We start from the raw sequence: 19,115 nt of genomic DNA on the forward strand, positions 1-19,115 counted from the left end.
ATTGCGTCACACTCGTTAGGGATGGTTGGTCCACAAACCTAAAGCACATACATAAAGGGAACTGAAGAGTAACAGGGGGGCTACACCAGATGCGTAACTGAAGCGTTCCGTTCGCGACGCGTAAAATCCATTTTAGAAGATGGGTCTATTTTTTTCGAATGTACGCGCCACTGTTGCGTCTGGTGTAGCTACTTCCATTGACTACAGTGATTATTAACAGCTACGACCGGCTGCAACATACGCGTCGCGAACGGAACGCTTCAGTTACGCATCTGGTGTAGCCCCCCTGTAACACTGTGTAGCATTAGCCATTGCTATTAAAATGCTACCGTAAATTAGCCAAAACAAATAGGTTTTCCACTTCTTTACAGTAGTGAAGTGTAGGTCTGTGTATGGATGGAAAATAGGTGACAAATGAATAAGTACAAAAATAAGAGACCAGTAAACAGGCATGGCTGCCTACCACGGTCTTTGTGGACGTCCCAGTCTTGCTCATTGAAAGGCCAAGGGACATATTGACTCCATGTTGGGGAACTGTTAGAAAATAGTAACAGTCAATGGAACAATCAGAGAGAGAATGAAAAACAAAATTGGACATTTACCATACTGTACACACATATAGTGTATACCCACATACATAGGCCAGAATAAAGGGCTACATGTCACGGAAAGTGAGCATGGCTAAAGAAGCTCTCATGAGCACCTCTGGTGGACATGCTGAGAACTGCTTGAGTCTCTAGTAATTCATACACACATACTGTGCATACTCACATACATCTATATTTTCTTGAACTCTTACCATGTATGTGTAGTGGTGAGCAGGAGCTGGATGAGACCTGGCATTGGTAAACCCGTCCTCTCCTATTCACACCATACTGCTCTAGAGGAGCACTCACCAACACACTACAGCAACATAGAAGAACATATAGGAACATATAGGGGAACATATAGGGAACGTATTGGGGAACACATAGGAACATGGCATTGGTAAACCCGCCCTCTCCCATCCACACCATGCTGCTCTAGAGGGGCACTCACCAACACACTACAGCAACATAGAGGAACATATCAAGAACGTATAGGGAATGTATAAAGGAACATATAGGGGAACGTATTGGGAAACATAGAGGAACATATGGGGGAACATAGAGGAACAGAGTGGAACGTATAGAGAACATAGAGGGGAACATAGAGAGAACATATAGGCCTAGGGAACATAGAAAGCATGGAGAAACATATAGGGAACATAGAAAGCATGGAGGAACATACTGTATACCGTAATTTCCCGACTATTAGCCGCGGCTTATAGATTGATTTTGCAAAATTTCTTCAGCTATGAAGTTTATACAGGGGGGCAGGTAATATGGTTTTGCTTCTTTTAACTGGCATAAAACACTGTCCTGCGGCTTATACACAATGCGGCTTATATGCAGGAAATTAGGGGAACATAGACGCTCCATAAAGAGAACAGAGAGGGAACATAGAAATAACATAGAGGGAACATAGGGAGAACATAGGAACTTAAAGAAAACATATAGGAAAAAGACTCATGATGCTAGTATGCTAATATTACTGTATATGGCCATTCTCTGAGTATGTGTGCCTTTCAGACCTTGATGCATCATGCTGGATCACTTTGTAGCCAAAGCCCTCAGCTGGTTGGTGGATGTGTCTCCAGGAAGTAGACTCAATGTTGAAACATGCCACCATTTGAAAGGCTGGTGAAAAATAGTACAACAAAATGCAAAAATTAGACAACTGGGATGGATCAATAAAGTATCTATCTATCTATCTATCTATCTAACCAAAGCAAATCTACTGAATCGTCAGTTGCCGTTCAGACCTTTTATGAAGATCATTTCTATCATGATTTATGCATACATTCATAACACAATATCACCCAATCATAAGGTATTGTAATGATTGTTATACTCACATATAAGCATGAGGCAACAATCATAATACTGATTTAATGTATTGCTTCAGACTATATAACTATACTGTGTTGATTATAGATTATCACTATTGGCTGAGAATCTCAGGTCATGTTGCAATATGCATTATGGTCACAGACCCTGACTGACTACAAAACATGGCATATCACCTTTATCTTTTACTTTAAATAAACTTTAAATAAATGTCCAAACCAAAATAAAATATCATCAACAGGCGTAAATCAATATGATCAGTTATATTGAAAACATATTTTTGACACATTTTTGAAAATGCACATGATATAGTCAATATTAACTTATTATACCACAATAACAGCAGTCATTTCTGAAATTATATTGTATTATATGAAATTATATAAAATAATGCCCTCATTCCACAACTCACCTGAAAAGAAGCCCAAGGTGAATAATGAGCCTCCCATCCTTGGCCTCAAGCTGAAGCCAGTAGTGAGGTATGGCACATGCATGGGCACAGCTGAGTGGTTTATATAGTGGAGGAAAAGGGAATGAGAAGTGAAGGGAGGGAGAGAGAGAGAGAGAGAGAGACAGACAGAGAGAGAATATATGGGCACAGCTGAGTGGTTTATAGTGGAGGAAAAGGGGAATGAGAAGTTAAACTTTTTTGGTTGTTGCTCTGAGTAAGTAAGTAAGTAAGTAAAATTTATTTATAAAGCACATTTAAACACAGCTTTCACTGACCAAAGTGCTGTACAGAGTAAAAATATATAAATAAAGAAAAATAAGGCAAAAAAGGAAGCAGACAGACACAGATCAACAATAACAGCAGGAGACAAACACAGGCGACAAGTGCAAAGTTACAGACAAGACAAAACAGGCAAAACATTTAGGGAGCTGAGAAGGATAAGGTAAAAAGGTGGGTTTTGAGCCTAGACTTAAAAACACAGATGGAGGAAGCATTTTTAATGTCCAGGGGCAAGTTGTTCCACAGCCGTGGCGCAGCTACTGCAAAGGCTCGGTCACCTTTTTGTTTGAGCCTTGACCGGGGCACATGGAGGAGAGCTTTATTATTTGACCTGAGAGACCTGGAGGCTTGCTGCAGGTGGAGAAGGTCAGTGATGTAGCTCGGGGCTTGCCCATTTAGAGCTTTAAAAACAAACAGAAGGACCTTGAACTGGACTCTAAAATTAATAGGGAGCCAATGCAAGGAAGCCAGGACTGGGGTAATGTGGGCATGTTTCTTGGTACCTGTCAGCAGTCTAGCAGCTGCATTTTGGACCATCTGGAGTCGATTGAGTAAGGACTGGGGGAGGCCTAGATATAGAGAGTTGCAGTAGTCCAACCGTGATGTAATAAATGCGTGGATGACTTTTTCTAGGTCATTAAATGACAGGGAAGGCTTAATTTTGGCAATCACTCTTAGTTGGTAAAAGCTATTTTTGACAACAGCACAGATTTGTTTGTCAAAACAAAGGTCTGAATCAAGAATGACACCTAGGTCTCTAGCATAGGACTTAACATGTGGGGCAAGGTGATCTAGATGACTGACAAGTGTGTGTCTTGGTTTGGAAGGGCCAAAAAACATAACTTCTGTCTTGTCGCTGTTTAGCTGGAGGAAGTTGTTTGCCATCCAGCCTTTAATATCATCCAGACAGTCCAGGAGAGGCTGAAGGGAGTCTCTAGACTTCAGTGGCAGATAAAGTTGTGAGTCGTCTGCATAGAAGTGAAATGATATGTTGTGTTTTCTGATAATGTTGCCTAGTGGGAGCATATACAGGCAGAAGAGGACTGGTCCAAGGACAGACCCTTGGGGGACACCACAGGAAACTGGGGCAGTGGATGAGAAGAACACAGCCAGCTGTTGCTGAGGAAAGCAACAGCTGGCTGTGAATCACCCAGTCCCACTGTATGCTTCTCCCATCTTCACAAAGGAACTCTGGATCTCACTCATGTTCCCTGGCAAATTATTTAAGCTTTTTTGTTCTGTCCCTGGAATTTAGTAAATATTTCCTGTTTCTTGGTAAATGCTTCCACCTAGTGGTGTTATGTGATAGTGAATTTGAGCACGCAAGTCAATGTTTTCATTGTTGTTAGTGCCTTCGAAGTTAGAGACACGGTCTATCCTATACACGGGACAATCTGTAAGTTTGAATGTTATCATTTAGTTAAGCTATGTACTTAGCCTTTCTTTGCTTGTATTTTGTGTTTGGTAATGCTATATGTAAGCAGAAATCTTTAACTTCCTGGCTAGTTTATAGGGGAGCGTACCTATCCCCGGGTCCTATGTTCCCCACTTTGTATGGGACCGGGGAACATAGGACCCTTTTTTTAAAAAAAGGGTCCTATATTCCCCACTGTTCCCAAAAAGGGTCCTATGTTCCCCTCTTAGTATGGGACTGGGGAACATAGAACCCTTTTTCAAAAAAAGGGTCCTATGTTCCCCAGGAGACTGGGGGAACATAGGACCCTTTTTTTAAAAAAAAAGGTCCTATATGTTCCCCGGTCCCATACAAAGAGGGGAACATAGGACCCTTTTTTGAAAAAAGGTCCTATGTTCCCCAGTCTATTATTATGACCGCCACACAGCGAAGCGGTGGGTAGGTCAGGTTTAGTCAGATTTGGGGGGGGGGGGGGGTTTCACATGCGCAATTTTCCGTCAAGAAGTGCCGGGCCACTGAAAGACCGGGGTGCATGAAACTTGGTGCGCATGTAGACCCACACGCATAGCATGGAACCATTGTTTTTCGTTTTGATCCGTCGCCAACTCAACTGGACCCCCGTAAGGAGGGTAGAATGAAGTGAGTGAGTATATCGTAAATAAATAAATGTTTTCCTTGAAACACAGGGGGCATAGTGACTCCTATCTAAAATTCCCATAGAAGCAGGAAGATTTTTGATATGTTTTTATTTTTAAAGGCCAGTTATTTCATGGATCCAGGATACTATGCATCCTGATAAGTTTTACTTTGCCTTTGGAATCAAAATAGCCCCACATCACCACATACCCTTCACCATACCTAGAGATTGGCATGGTGTTTTTTTCAGTTAGCCTAGGCCTATTAGCCTGTTTGATTTGCATTAAGCTCAATGAGTTATGTGGTGATGTGGGGCTATTTTGATTCCAAAGGCAAAGGGAAACTTGATCCATGAAATAACTGGCCTTTAAAAATTAAAACATATCCCTGCTGTAAAAAACAGCAAGAAACCAGCTTAGGCTGGTAGCTGGTTTTAGCTGGTCTTTGCTGGTCTTTGCCCAAAACACAGTTATTATTGCTGGTCTTTGCTGGTGTAGCTGGTTAGGCCACCAGCTAGACATGCTGGCGTGACCATCTGAGGAAGCTGGTTGTGCTGGTGTGACCAGCCTGTCATTTGGGATACAACTGGTTTAAGATGGTCATGCTGGTGACCAGCCTGTCCAGCTTGACAAAGATGGTCAAGCTGGTTTTCTAGAATAACCAACATAAGCTGGCGTGGCCAGTAAAAACCAGCAATGTAGACCAGCAACACCAACTAAAATGACCAGCTTAAGGTGGTACAACAATCAAAACCAGCTGAATTACCATCATAAGCTGGGTAAACCAGCTGAAGGTGTGTTTTCGCGAGAGTTTTGCTGGTCTAGCTGGTTAACCATCAAAGGGTGGTCAAATAAGCTGGTTAACAAGCTGGTCAACCAGCAAACCACCTTTAGCTGGTCAGGCTGGTTTTTTCAGCAGGGATGTAAAATCTTCCTGCTTCTATGGGAATTTAACATAGGAGTCAAATACTTATGCCCCTGTGTTTTAAGGAAAACATTTATTTATTTATTTATGATACATTCTTCATTCACAAAGAAAATGTATGTCCTTAAAGGTTGGATTTGTACTCATTTGTTTAATTAAGGCATTAAGATACATTTTGAAAAGGGTATTTCATATTCCTCTTTTTAGTCAACTTTAGCATGGGGTCAAATAGTTATTCTCCCCACTGTATACATGTATGTGTGTGTGTGTGTGTGTGTGTGTGTGTGTGTGTGTGTGTGTGTGTGTGCCTGCATGTGTGTGCATGTATCTTTATGTGTTTATGCGTGCGTGTGCATAGTGTACAGTCGCTAAATGTACACATATTCATTTAATGTATGGTCCCTCAATTACACAAAACTTGGCATACATTCAGAGGGTGTCGTAATTTTCTGTGCAGTTTTGAACCTGTCAACCAAAGATACCTGCAATTACAATGCCTCAATTTTGCTTTTTCATTTTTAACTAGGTGGCTCTATACATGAAATGAGTGGTTATGGAATGGGTTGATATGGTCCTTTAAGACCAACATACAAAAAAAGGTGGTCCAACATGTCCAACAAGTTTCCTGCACCCCGGTCCCGGGAATCCTTGACGGACAATTGCGCATGGAAAAAAAAAAAATCTGACTAAACCTGTGCTGTAGGGCGGTCATAATAATTTTACCAACAAAAATAGCACAAACAATGCACAGTTAAAGTATTAGCCTAATTGAATTTAATTTCCCCTTGGGGATCAATAAAGTATCTATCTATCTATCTATCTAATACTCACTTACTCTGCCTCACAGGAGAGTTTTTCACCTACCACTCACAAAACATTTTACAATCAAAGAGGGATGCAGTGGGTGAGACTGGTAAAGTTCAGTTTCTCACAGTGGGGAACATAGAACCCTTTTTCAAAAAAAGGGTCCTATGTTCCCCGGGAGACCTGGGGAACATAGGACCCTTTTTCAGAAAAAGGGTCCTATGATCCCCTGTATGTATTGCAACCGGGGAACATAGGACCCTTTTGGGGAAAAATGGGGAACATAGGACCCGGGGAACATAGGGATGACCCCAGTTTGGAGCTAACTTCACCGCTCAGAAATAGCTAACACTGTTTTACCCGTAGTAGCGGTATATTGTGTTTGTCATTTGCATGTATGCAGAAAAGAATAGCTTTATTAATTGAAATCTTCTTTATTTTTGTACTTTCAGTTTTACAAATGTGGCTTCCAAGTAAACAATCTCAAACGGCATCAGTGTCTTGAGCACTTACTGGACCCTTGTTTAGCTCGCTGTCTAGGCTGTGTAGAGCCGCATAGCTGAGGGCAGAAGATTTTTTTGTTTAAATGCTTTGGCAGTGCAAAAATATGTCATACTAATAAAGCACACTTGAATTGAAGAGAGAGAGAGAGAGAGAGAGAGAGAGAGAGAGATTGTCACCTCATGAATGAAAATCCATCCTTCAAGTCACCAATAGGATGTTTAAAATCAAATATTTGTTCAAACATTACAGTTTAATCCAACCTTTACTATTATAAAATGGACTCTGTATGCTAAAATAGAATAGCTTTGCCATAACTGACAAAAGGATTGTATGATGGTAGCATCTCACATAAAATGTACAGCACTGGTCAACTGCTGTTGCTTTTAAATGTTTTAAATAGATACATTGACATATTGGGATTAAAATGTATTATTAATTGTTATCTCTATGAATTTATTATAGCTGTAAACTAAATTTGATTTGAATCAGATGCAATAGTTGTGTTGTTTTGACGAGAATATGGTTATAATACAATAAGATATAACAGGCCAATTGTAACAATTAGGGAAGGTTTACTCTGCTGTTGTTGAGTCATTTGGTATATCATATTTGGCAATATACAGCGTTTTTGGTTGTTGTTCCGAGGAAAGCAACAGCTGGCTGTGAATCACCCAGTCCCTCTGCTTCTCTCATCTTCACAAAAGAACTCTGGATCTCAATCATGTCACCTGGCATTAGAAATTCACAATATACTTTTGAAATATGTAAATATTCAAAATTGGTCCAAAAATATATTTTTTGACACTTAAAAATATATTTCACAATATATTATTTTCTGTATGGGATATCTGCCCTTCTCTAACTCTTTCATTCCTCAACCACTGTGTCTATACAACTATACAACTATATTTTGAAATACTTTGGACTTTGAAAAGTCCAGAATGGTCATCCATCCAACTGCCATTGCCCATTGGCTCAATGCTTCATCAGCCAAGTAGCCTAGTGTCTAGCTCTCCAAATAAATGAACCTCACTTAAGCCTATCAGTAGGATATGTCTACACTATCAATTAGCATTGCTATAAAAAAAATTGTGTCATTGCAATGGTGTTTTGAATGTGCAGGATAGGCAGAATGAGCAATGGGAAGGCTACAGTGTCAACAAGGCTGCCCACTCCTGCAACTGACAAATATCTTATTACCTCACACCACACATATGCCTTCCATGCCAACCTTTCATCTTTGAGGCATTCAATGTAGCCCCAGCATACTGTATGTTTGATTTCACAACAACATCTCTGCATTAACTCAGGCCTGTAGTCAACTACGAAGTCATCGAGATCTCGACTTCTGACATTTTCTTAATTCAGTGAAAATGAGTTACTGGAGTGTCTGCTGTGTGTGTGTGCGTGTGTGTGTGTAGGTAGGAATAACTCTGTTGGTTCCCTTGTGATAGGATCTTTTGGTGGGCTGACCCACAGTAGTGCAAAACTGATGCAGCTGTCGTTGGTCTATGGCACAGACTCTGTGACACTGCAGTCCCAAAGCTAACATTTAGTTGAGCATAGTAGTGGCATGAATGTTACTCTTCATTCTGTAAGTGATGGCTTTGGATAAAAGTGTCTGCCAAATGAACACGTTATGTGATTCTTAACACAGTTTTGATGGCATATCTACATGCTGCTTTTAACTGCAAAGAAATCCCCTGATGAAAAGCATCGTCAACACTGGCATATAACAAAAAAATAAACATCTTTTATCAAGGTGGTGTAGTTAACTGTCAGTTTGTACTAATACAAACACACTCAGTCAGGCTTGAACTGTAAGGTGCTTATGTTAAATGAACTCTTCCACTACACAACAAGAGCCTGGGCACTCATTGAGGTTACCATTGCATGCCAATGGGCTTCAACCCAGCACATCTACTTACCAAAAAAGGGTTGAATTGCAAAAAGCAGAACTAGACATCTACAAAAAAGAGGAAGTCTCGAAAATGTTAAAAACATGTGGCCTAGATGAGAGATATTGCACCTGCCTTATCATCTTAACACAGAAGTGCAGAAATGTAATTTGGTAGTATTCTACGCTGTGTATCTGATCACTGAGCTATTATTTACAGTAAAACGGTGTGGGTGGCAGATACAGCAACACTTCTGCATTTGAAATCCAGTGCCAGCTCACTTTCAGGCATCAAATGGTCTCTCACTTGATGGTCTTTTGGGCCCCTACCATCGACTGCAATGCACCTAATCCTAACAGTAACCTTAACCCTAACTCTTGCCTAAACCTAGCGCCTTCCACCTAATCCTAACAGTAACCTTAATCCTAACCCTTGCCTAAACCTAGCGCCTTCCACCTAATCCTAACAGTAACCTTAACCCTAACCCTTGCCTAACCCTAGTGCCTTCCACCTAATCCTAACAGTAACCTTAAAGGGATATTCCGCCATTTTTGGAAATACGCTCATTTTCCACCTCCCCTCGAGCAAAACAATCGATATTTACCTTGTTCCCGTTCATCCAGCCATTCTGTGAGTCTGGCGATACAACTTTTAGCTTCAGCCTAGCATAGATCATTGAATCGGATTAGACCATTAGCTTCTCGCCTGCTAGCTTCATGTTTAAAAGTGACTAAGATTTCTGGTAATTTTCCCATTTAAAACGTGTCTCCTCTCAAGTTAGAAAGTGCAATAAGACCAACTGAAAATGAAACCTGGCGTTTTTCTAGGCTGATTTGACATGGAACTACACTCTCATCTGGCGTAATAATCAAGGCAACTTGCAACCTACTGGCACTACTGTACTACTGCTTGTTGTCTATGGGGACTATTTTCAGATGCTGCGTACGATATCACTGCGCCTTCAGTACGTTTGCAAGTTGCCTTGATTATTACGCCAGATGAGAGTGTAGTTCCATGTCAAATCAGCCTAGAAAAACGCCAGGTTTCATTTTCAGTTGGTCTTATTACACTTTCTAACTTGAGAGGAGACACGTTTTAAATGGGAAAATTACCAGAAATCTTAGTCACTTTTAAACATTAAGCTAGCAGGCGAGAAGCTAATGGTCTAATCCGATTCAATGATCTATGCTAGGCTGAAGATAAAAGTTGTATCGCCAGACTCACAGAATGGCTGGATGAACGGGAACAAGGTAAATATCGATTGTTTTGCTCGAGGGGAGGTGGAAAATGAGCGTATTTCCAAAAATGGCGGAATATCCCTTTAACCCTTGCCTAAACCTAGTGCCTTCCACCTAATCCTAACAGTAACCTTAACCCTAACCCTTGCCTAAACCTAGTGCCTTCCACCTAATCCTAACAGTAACCTTAACCCTAACCCTTGCCTAAACCTAGCGCCTTCCACCTAATCCTAACAGTAACCTTAACCCTAACCCTTGCCTAAACCTAGCGCCTTCCACCTAATCCTAACAGTAACCTTAACCCTAACCCTTGCCTAAACCTAGTGCCTTCCACCTAATCCTAACAGTAACCTTAACCATAACCCTTGCCTAAACCTAGTGCCTTCCAGGGAGAGCAGATTTGAAGTTGACAGTGAGGGCCCAACAGACCATATACTGTAGTCTATCAATCATAGTAAATGAGTCCATCTCTGTACAATACCCAAACGTGTATATAAGGTCTGAGAATTAGGCAAGCGTCTACAATCAGCAAAGTATACTGTATATGGTTGATGTGTATACCGTATGTGATTGATGTAAATATATGTGATTGCCTGTTTTCTCTTTGATTCCAGGAAGCAGAAGTTGGTTTGTCTTAGAAGAAGATAGTTTGTCACTTAAGAATGATGGACCAAAAATAACACATACAGTACACGTACAGTAGATGTACGGAATTTACTGGAATAAGTCACATTACAAGAATTAATTTAGATAGCAGATACGAGCATTAAATGAGGCTATAACACACTATAAGACAATACAAGTTGTTTTGGCTAAAGGTATATTTAAGAAAAACACAAAACCATAACATTTACAGATGTTGGCCGCATTTCCCAGATTCGTTAGAATATATACTTTTTGATCCCGTGAGGGAAATTCAGTTCTCTGCATTTAACCCAATTTAACCGAATTAGTGAACACACAGCACACAGTGAACACACAGTGAGGTGAATCACACAACCCAGAGCAGTGAGCTGCCTGCCCAACCAGCGGCGCTCGGCGCTCTTAAGTGTTAAGATCTTCTTAGAAGTGCTCTAAGAACGTTCTAATGCTCCTAAGAAGATCTTAGCACTTAAGAGCTTCTTAATGAATTTGGGAAACACGGCCTACTGTATATCATGGAAGTGCTGTATACAACCAGAAGACACATACATGGGAAGTACTGTATATGGGCCTCAATGTAAACACATTTAGGTCTGCAAACATTATGATATATTACTTCACCATCCAAAAAAGCAGTACCTGCAAATTCACACCCATTTTAACACTCATTTTAGTTATTACATATGTATTTCACATGAATAATTTTCCCTGTCGGTGAGGTACACCCCTTTATGGACAATCATTTGTATATTCAATTTAAAAAATCCCTGTGCACTACTACTTCAGGTTACCAGGTACTGGTTGGTTGCAGGAACATAAGAAATGTACTCAAACATCCTTCAGAGCACAGGCTGACTGATCAGTCATGAAACGTGGTCATGTGACTCTAGGATTGTTAATTTCACCTGTGGTGGTGATATGAGTTTTGGGGTATGGACTTGAAAAGGCAAACAAGTGAAACGTGTTTGCTCTAAACGAAAGTCATTATCTATGAAAGCCTCCTACAAAAAATGGGTTAATGTTCATATTTTTATATTTTGCAGGATTTTTTAAAAACACAGTCACACACACACACACACACAAACACACACACACACACACACACACACACACACACACAATTTGGTGGCAATATAGGTAGCGGGAAGCTCTGTCAAGGCAGGGACTCTGAAATGGGCGAGACTTCTCTGGTGAAGTGAAATTGAATAACCAGTGTTAAATTCTGATCTAGCTATCTATCTTTTATTAATTAACTTCGGCCCACTGTGTGTGTGCTTGACCTCACTCTGGCCACAGTGCATGTGCACTGTCTGCAAAATGCTCCGTCAAACTGGCAGAGAGTTGTTATTCTGCGGCCTCTCCTCCATGAGCATCCTGTAGTTTCTGCTGGTACTGACTCTTGAAGAAGCCCAACTGCAATTAAAGACAATGGACAGCGATAGTAAGACATTTATACAGACTTCACGACAGAGAGATAGACACTGTGGAGCACAACACAAATAAAACAATCACAGTATATGTTTTAAATGTTGCTTGGTCTCTGTGCGTTTATTTGTTTGCTTGTTTATGAATGCATTTGCTTGTCTGTTTGGCTCTTCAGCAGTCATTGAGCTATACCATATTAGAGCTGGAGCTATCACTAATTTCTGTTTTACTTTCCGACATGAAACTCCAGGGAGTGCCCTTGTAAAAAAACTATACATATATTTTTTTATATATTATTTATTTTTTATATAATTATATATTTCTATATTTTTTATGCCACTTAAATGCACACATTCATTTGCCGTCTTTGGTAAAATTATAAGTGTATAGTGTTGACTGGTTACCTTGACGAGGCCAGCAGTCATGAGAGCCAATAGGATGAAGCCACCCACCACTCCACCAATGATCTCCTTAGTTAGGTCTGGCTCATCATAGACCTCCACAAGAGTCTCAATCTGCAGGACACACGCACATCTTTACATTAACCTGACACAGTAATGCAAACCTATGAACGCCCCTTTCTGCCACGTGAGAAACAAGAAAAACATAGTAAATACAAATTCTGAAATACTTAGTCAACATTTTGAAACATTAAATCAAATATTTGAGATAAAAAGTCAACAATATTTTGAGATGCCAGTCATCAATAAAGGGATGTTTTTTTCACAATCAAAAAATTGCTATGTTACACCCTCTAAAAAAATGACACTGACCCAGAAAAAACGGGTCTATAGCGAAAGACACAAGATAAGCAGCCTTTAGCAACCCGTTCCAAACAACTCCTCTGCAGGATGACTATCTTTAGGATTTGTATTCAGTCATTTGGACACTCTTGGGCATATTTTGCAGGCTATGTTTTTGATGGTAACCCCTTGTCAGTCAATAGTGGAAATAAATACAATGCCTATAGAAAGTCATCATACCTTTTTGAAAGTTACTTTTTTTGTCTTACAGCCTGAAATCAAAATCTTTTTCCAGTTTTATTTACAAGTTTACAGTTCTGAAAAGTAATAAAAAAATAAAAACTAGAATAACAGGGTTGGAAAAGTCATCATACCCCTGACTTAATACTTTGCAGAGCTTCCTTTTTCTTTCTTTACAGCCATCAATCTGTTTGGATATGTCTCTATTATAGCTTTGCACACCTAGATTGGGGAATATTTGCCCAATCTACCGTGCAAAATTGTTAAAATTCAGTCAAATTCTGTAGGGAACGGCGATGGACTGCTCTCTTCAAGTCAATCCACAGATTTTCTATAGGATTTAAGTCAGGGCTCTCAAGGATATTCTCAAGGATATTCACCATCCTATCCTTAAGCCACTGCTTTGTTCTTTTGGCAGTATGTTTAGGATCATTGTCGTGTTGGAAGGCGAATGACCTGCCCATCTTCAGCTGTCTAGGAGAGGGACGCAGGTTTTCCTTAAGAATGTGGGTGTACTTGGCAGCATCCATTTTCCCTTCTATCCTGACCAATTGCCCAGTCCCCGTTGAAGAGAAACATCCCCACAACATAATGTTGCCCCCACCATGCTTCACACTAGGTATGGTGTGTTTTGGGTAGTGTACTGTGTTGGTTTTCGCCAAACATTGCGCTTGGAGTTCAGTGCAAAAACACATCTGGAATATTCTGCTACCATGTGGAAAAAGCTTTTATGGTCAGATGAGACTAAGATTGAACTTTTTGGAAACTAAGATTGAAGTTTTTGGACTGAGCTCCAGGCGCTAACCAAACACAGTAGGCTACACACCCAAACACACCAAATTTGAAAGTTTTATCCATCTTCAAAGGCTTGCTCAATAATTCCTAACCACGTTTATAAGCGAACATGTTACAGCCTGTCTGTTGCTGAGAATTATCTCCCTCAACAATGGAAATCTCTTCTCTGATTGGCTAATGGGGTGGCCATTAAGTAAGGGATAATGTATAGAACGCCGGTCATTATCGGAAAATAATTCCCGACAGGATGAACAGAACCCCGACGCGCAGCGGAGGGGTTTTGCTTCGTCCTGAAGGGAATTATTTTCCGATAATGACCGGCGTTCTATACATTATCCCGCTTATTATATGGCTACTTGCCAAAAAGAGAAATGAAACTTAACTCAATGTGTCTTTAGCAATGACTTGGCTACCGTTTGGTGGCTTCCGCTAACTTCTAGAAAATAAATAGTTCGCCACAGTTGACAGTTGTTAGGTGTTGCCTGGCAACATACTTGGTAACTTTCAATGAAATTCCATTGCAACCAGCGAACGGCTTTGTTGCGGATTGATATGAAAGACGTGAATTAGAAGCACAAAACCCGTTGCCATTGACAGCGGTCATTATATACTTTCACCGGTGATTATACATATTAATCACCGGTAGAACGTTGGGGAGGCCCATTCAAAGTGAATGGGAGCTCTCTCAACATTCTAGAGAGCCATATAATAAGTAAGGGATAATGTATAGAACGCCGGTCATTATCGGAAAATAATTCCCGACAGGACGGACAGAACCCCGACGCGCAGCGGAGGGGTTTTGCTTCGTACTGAAGGGAATTATTTTCAGATAATGACCGGCGTTCTATACATTATCGCGCTTATTATATGGCTACTTGCCAAAACGAGAAAATCAACTTATCTCAATGTGTCTTTAGCAATGACTTGGCTACCGTTTCGTGGCTTCCGCAACAACTAGCGGAGTGAACCCGTTGCCATTGGCAGCGGTCATTATACCTTCGGAGCGGTCAATATGCAGATATAACGGACCGGTAGAACGTTGAGAGGCCCATTCAAAGTGAATGGGAGCTCCCTCAACATTCTAGAGAGCCATATAATAACTTCGTATAACCTGCTACCTTCGAAGTAGTTCCACTGTGTTGCCCGTATCACACTTGAATATTGATTCGCCAAACTCGTTGCGAAGTTTAAATGAACTGTCACCCTGCCTCCAAGCTGAAATACAGACGTGCAGAACATAGAAACATTGTAGCATATGACGGAGGTGGATTGTAACTAGTTGGATGGCATGTAGGCTAAAAAATAGCGATCTTTCAAAGTTAACCTTCATCAGAATCCTGGGATATGCCCGCTTGACAAAGGGAGAGATAGAACTAACGACTGGCTTTTAGCCGTAGCAACCAGCCATTTAGAACTAACGACTGGCCTTTGGCCATAGCAACCATCCATTTAGAACTAGCAACGGCAGTTTTGTCCTGCCAGACAAGTAAAAAGTTGATATGTGGCGGAAAGTAGTTCCACTATCAAGACAGTTTTAGCGATGTAAATGTTTACATTGTAATAGGAAATTAACATTACACAAGTGGCAACGGTGGAATAAATACAGGTGATGAATACAAACGGGAGATAAGCAGGATAACGGCCTTCGAGGTGCTTTGCACGTCGCCGGAGTTCTAGACCTCCACCTAGCCATTATTTCCATCGAACCGGTCACCTCGTCGGCCGTTATCCCTTACATATAGGCCTACCTCAATATTCCTATTTAACTCTACATAGCCTACAATTGCGCAAACACTTAAAATCCCGACTTTAAAATGACAAGGCGTGGACAGGCGAAATAGGCTATAGGCTATTATGTTATGCTTAAATTGCCTACAAACAATTTCCAAATCAATTTTACTATACGCTACGAGGTGGCCTAAGATCCGAAGTGGCAGACTAGCCTATAGCCTATTTATTCGTTTTTTTCAACATGTTTGATATAGCTCAGTGGATAGCTCAGTTGCTTCCAAATCGCCTCTCGCCAGGGTTGTGGTGGAAATAGGAAATCGTGACAGCTGCCTAGTGGGCGGCGAAGTGAACGCACAACCGGACAAATAGTCTTTTTTCCCCCTGACATAGGCTATGCTTTTCTGAAATTGTATAAAATATATAGAGAACGAAAAAAAAACGTTATTAACCGGTTTTATGGATTTCAGAATAACGTTTCTGTTCCGGAACAGCTGAAGACCATTTTCGTTTTCGTTTGCGTTCCTTGAGCCGGTGCAGAGCCCTGGTTTAAAGGATGTTATTATATGGCTCTCTAGAATGTCGAGAGAGCTCCCATTCACTTTGAATGGGCCTCCCCAACGTTCTACCGGTGATTAATATGTATAATCACCGGTGAAAGTATATAATGACCGCTGTCAATGGCAACGGGTTTTGTGCTTCTAATTCACGTCTTTCATATCAATCCGCAACAAAGCCGTTCGCTGGTTGCAATGGAATTCCATTGAAAGTTACCAAGTATGTTGCCAGGCAACACCTAACAACTGTCAACTGTGGCGAACTATTTATTTTCTAGAAGTTAGCGGAAGCCACCAAACGGTAGCCAAGTCATTGCTAAAGACACATTGAGTTAAGTTTCATTTCTCTTTTTGGCAAGTAGCCATATAATAAGCGGGATAATGTATAGAACGCCGGTCATTATCGGAAAATAATTCCCTTCAGGACGAAGCAAAACCCCTCCGCTGCGCGTCGGGGTTCTGTTCATCCTGTCGGGAATTATTTTCCGATAATGACCGGCGTTCTATACATTATCCCTTACTTATACAACAGTTTGGTCTGGTCGAACGATTTAGCAATATCTGATTGGACGAGACGCGTTCTATCAGTGGTGATATCAAGCAATATCACCACTGGTGACTCTTCACAGCTAATAATCACTCCGCCAATGTATCCAGAGATGGTTGATTCTTCGCTTTGATTTAACCAGAGACGGCATTCCATGTTCTTTGATTTAGCAGTTGCATAGCAACCACACACATTCTGAGCTAGGCCTACTTTGCATAGCGGAGGAACTGAGCAAAAAAACCACAATGGCAAATAATAAATTATCCTTCCTAAAAATGCACTCTGGTATCTTTTTTTTGTTGGCAATGGAGCTGTTGCACTGTCGCACTCGTGGTCGTGGTGTTGTTGGCCTATATCGCCACGATAATGCTTAATTATATCCTTCGAAACACACCCATGACACAGAAGAACAACCCTTTTGAACAATGCACCCAGTGTCTGATCACAAAATCATGCTGAATGTGAAATGGACATGTCCTAAATGTCTATGAGAGTTTTATATTGCCCTGACTGGGCCCATTGTGTTGAAGAATTTTGGCATACTGTGAGATACTAATTAAACTTTTGAGAGGCTTTGCATTATTGCTTTGCCTCATTTTAAAATCTATATGTAATTTTGAAAATTGTATTGTCTGGTTACCTTGGAGACTGGTGGCAGGCGGGAAGAGTCTGCAGAGTAGAAGATGTACTTGCTGTTATCGTACTCCAGTGTGGCTGAGCTGACCAAGTGGAACAGAGCAGAACGCAGCCCAGTCTGAGGAATAGTGAGAGAATAGAAAGGAGAGGATAATATGAAGTTAGACAATTAGAATTAATAAAGACAAAAAAACATGGACAAAATTTACGAAAACTAGGAGGTGCATAAAATAGTTCCCTGAGACAAATTGTATCACATTGTTAATATTCATAAGTATTAATACATTGCCATATACATCAACATTTCTTACTACAGTCTGGCTAAGGCTCCCACTGCATGTATTAACCCTAATGCCTGCCCCACTCAAACTAATGCTGTTGTGTGAATACCCCAGGAGCAGAGCCTTTGATGATAATAGATAACTGCTGTTTTTATACAGGCAGGTTACTGAACCATTTTGAAGTTGTCTAACAAATCCAGCACCTGCTCGATCCACTCTGAGCTCACATTCCCTGAGATTCTGTAGCGGTTTTGGTCGTCTATCATCATGTAGGAGTCACACCTGAACTCCAGACACACAGCAATGGAGCAGTTCTGAGGGAGAGACAAGGGGAACAGGGAGAGAGGAAGACCAGGAGGACAGCAGTGCAGTGGTGAGCCAATACACTTCAATCAAAAGCTCCTCAACTGTCAGCGTTCCCACAGACGGATGTAGGAATATGACTTGTGTTGGGAATGTGGTTAGGTCACGTAGTAGAGGGGTAGAATGCTCTGGCTTCAGGAAGTGAAAGTTGAATCACTACATATTTATTACAAACTGATTCCAAACTGATTTTTAACTCAACTTTTGCAATTACTGTACATAGATATTACTAACATGAACTGTTAGAGGAGAACCACAACAAAATCTTCAAATTACTGGGAATTTACAGCGAGAGTAAGGCGTGAGTGTAATGTCAATTAAAGCATTTGCACTGCCTCCGTCTCTGACATGATTTAACAATGTGTTTTAATAAGACTACGCTTCACCTCCACTGAAAATAGAAATGAGGTTCAAGAGTACTTGTCCGACAGAATATGCAAGTTAAGCGCTGGTGGTCAAATTCCTACATTGATTCTGATGGCATTATATCTCTAACAATAGAGAGATATGAGATTGGTGACTGTAAAACACATACACATGGTTCTGATGTAATGTGATGGTCGCCTTTAGACCTTGAGGTTGTGTGAAATGCTAATCAGTGTTTTGCTAATCACCACATCAGGCTCCTTGTTGTCCTTGAAGAAATACTTCAGGTCTGTGATGATTGGACTCCTCTCACGCCCCCTAGAGCATCCCTGGATCTAATGGAGAATGGAAATATACAATCTATTAGACAAACTACTGTATTAAATGTATACAACACATGACTATTATTATAAAACTTCTGAAATTATAGTATTTACAAGGTGATGATCAATATTGTACTTCAACGAGAAAAAAAATCTGAAAGAACCTGTTTTATTTTGTTTTGTTTTTTTAAATGTAAAATGTAAAAAAAAATGCACACACTTGCAAACTGTCCACATTGGTCCAGATGTATTTGCCTTGGAGTCTTACTGGAACACGAATTACAACAGTCAGATTGAGTTCTCTGAATTTGTTTGTCACCTGAAAGGGAGAGAATGTGAGTGAATGAAACAGAGAGAGAGAAAAGGCCTATTCGGACGGGACTTATTTTACAG

General features: G+C 40.6%; 2 protein-coding genes across 2 annotated transcripts in view; both read right to left on the minus strand.

The window, feature by feature from the left end:
* Positions 1-15: 15 nt before the first annotated feature.
* On the minus strand, positions 16-2,394 carry LOC134075958 (integrin alpha-M-like). The gene is made up of 5 exons (XM_062530983.1): positions 2,341-2,394; positions 1,613-1,718; positions 800-903; positions 427-534; positions 16-38 (listed from the first exon to the last, which is right to left on the minus strand). Exons 1-5 carry the CDS (start codon positions 2,375-2,377, stop codon positions 16-18), a joined length of 378 nt encoding a protein of 125 aa, XP_062386967.1. The 5' UTR covers positions 2,378-2,394.
* A 9,631-nt stretch (positions 2,395-12,025) lies between these two features.
* The window catches only part of LOC134075959 (integrin alpha-X-like), a 65,856-nt gene continuing 58,766 nt past the window's right edge, over positions 12,026-19,115 (minus strand). The window contains exons 25-30 of the mRNA XM_062530984.1: positions 18,943-19,041; positions 18,648-18,734; positions 17,874-17,984; positions 17,394-17,507; positions 12,548-12,658; positions 12,026-12,131 (exon numbers count right to left, since the gene is read on the minus strand). Coding sequence (XP_062386968.1) covers positions 12,063-12,131; positions 12,548-12,658; positions 17,394-17,507; positions 17,874-17,984; positions 18,648-18,734; positions 18,943-19,041 — 591 coding nt within the window. The 3' untranslated portion in view covers positions 12,026-12,062. The remainder of the gene's footprint in view (positions 12,132-12,547; positions 12,659-17,393; positions 17,508-17,873; positions 17,985-18,647; positions 18,735-18,942; positions 19,042-19,115) is intronic.

The sequence above is a fragment of the Sardina pilchardus genome, chromosome 3 (genome assembly GCF_963854185.1).
Source record: "Sardina pilchardus chromosome 3, fSarPil1.1, whole genome shotgun sequence".
In the NCBI taxonomy this organism is placed as follows: Eukaryota; Metazoa; Chordata; class Actinopteri; order Clupeiformes; family Clupeidae; genus Sardina; species Sardina pilchardus.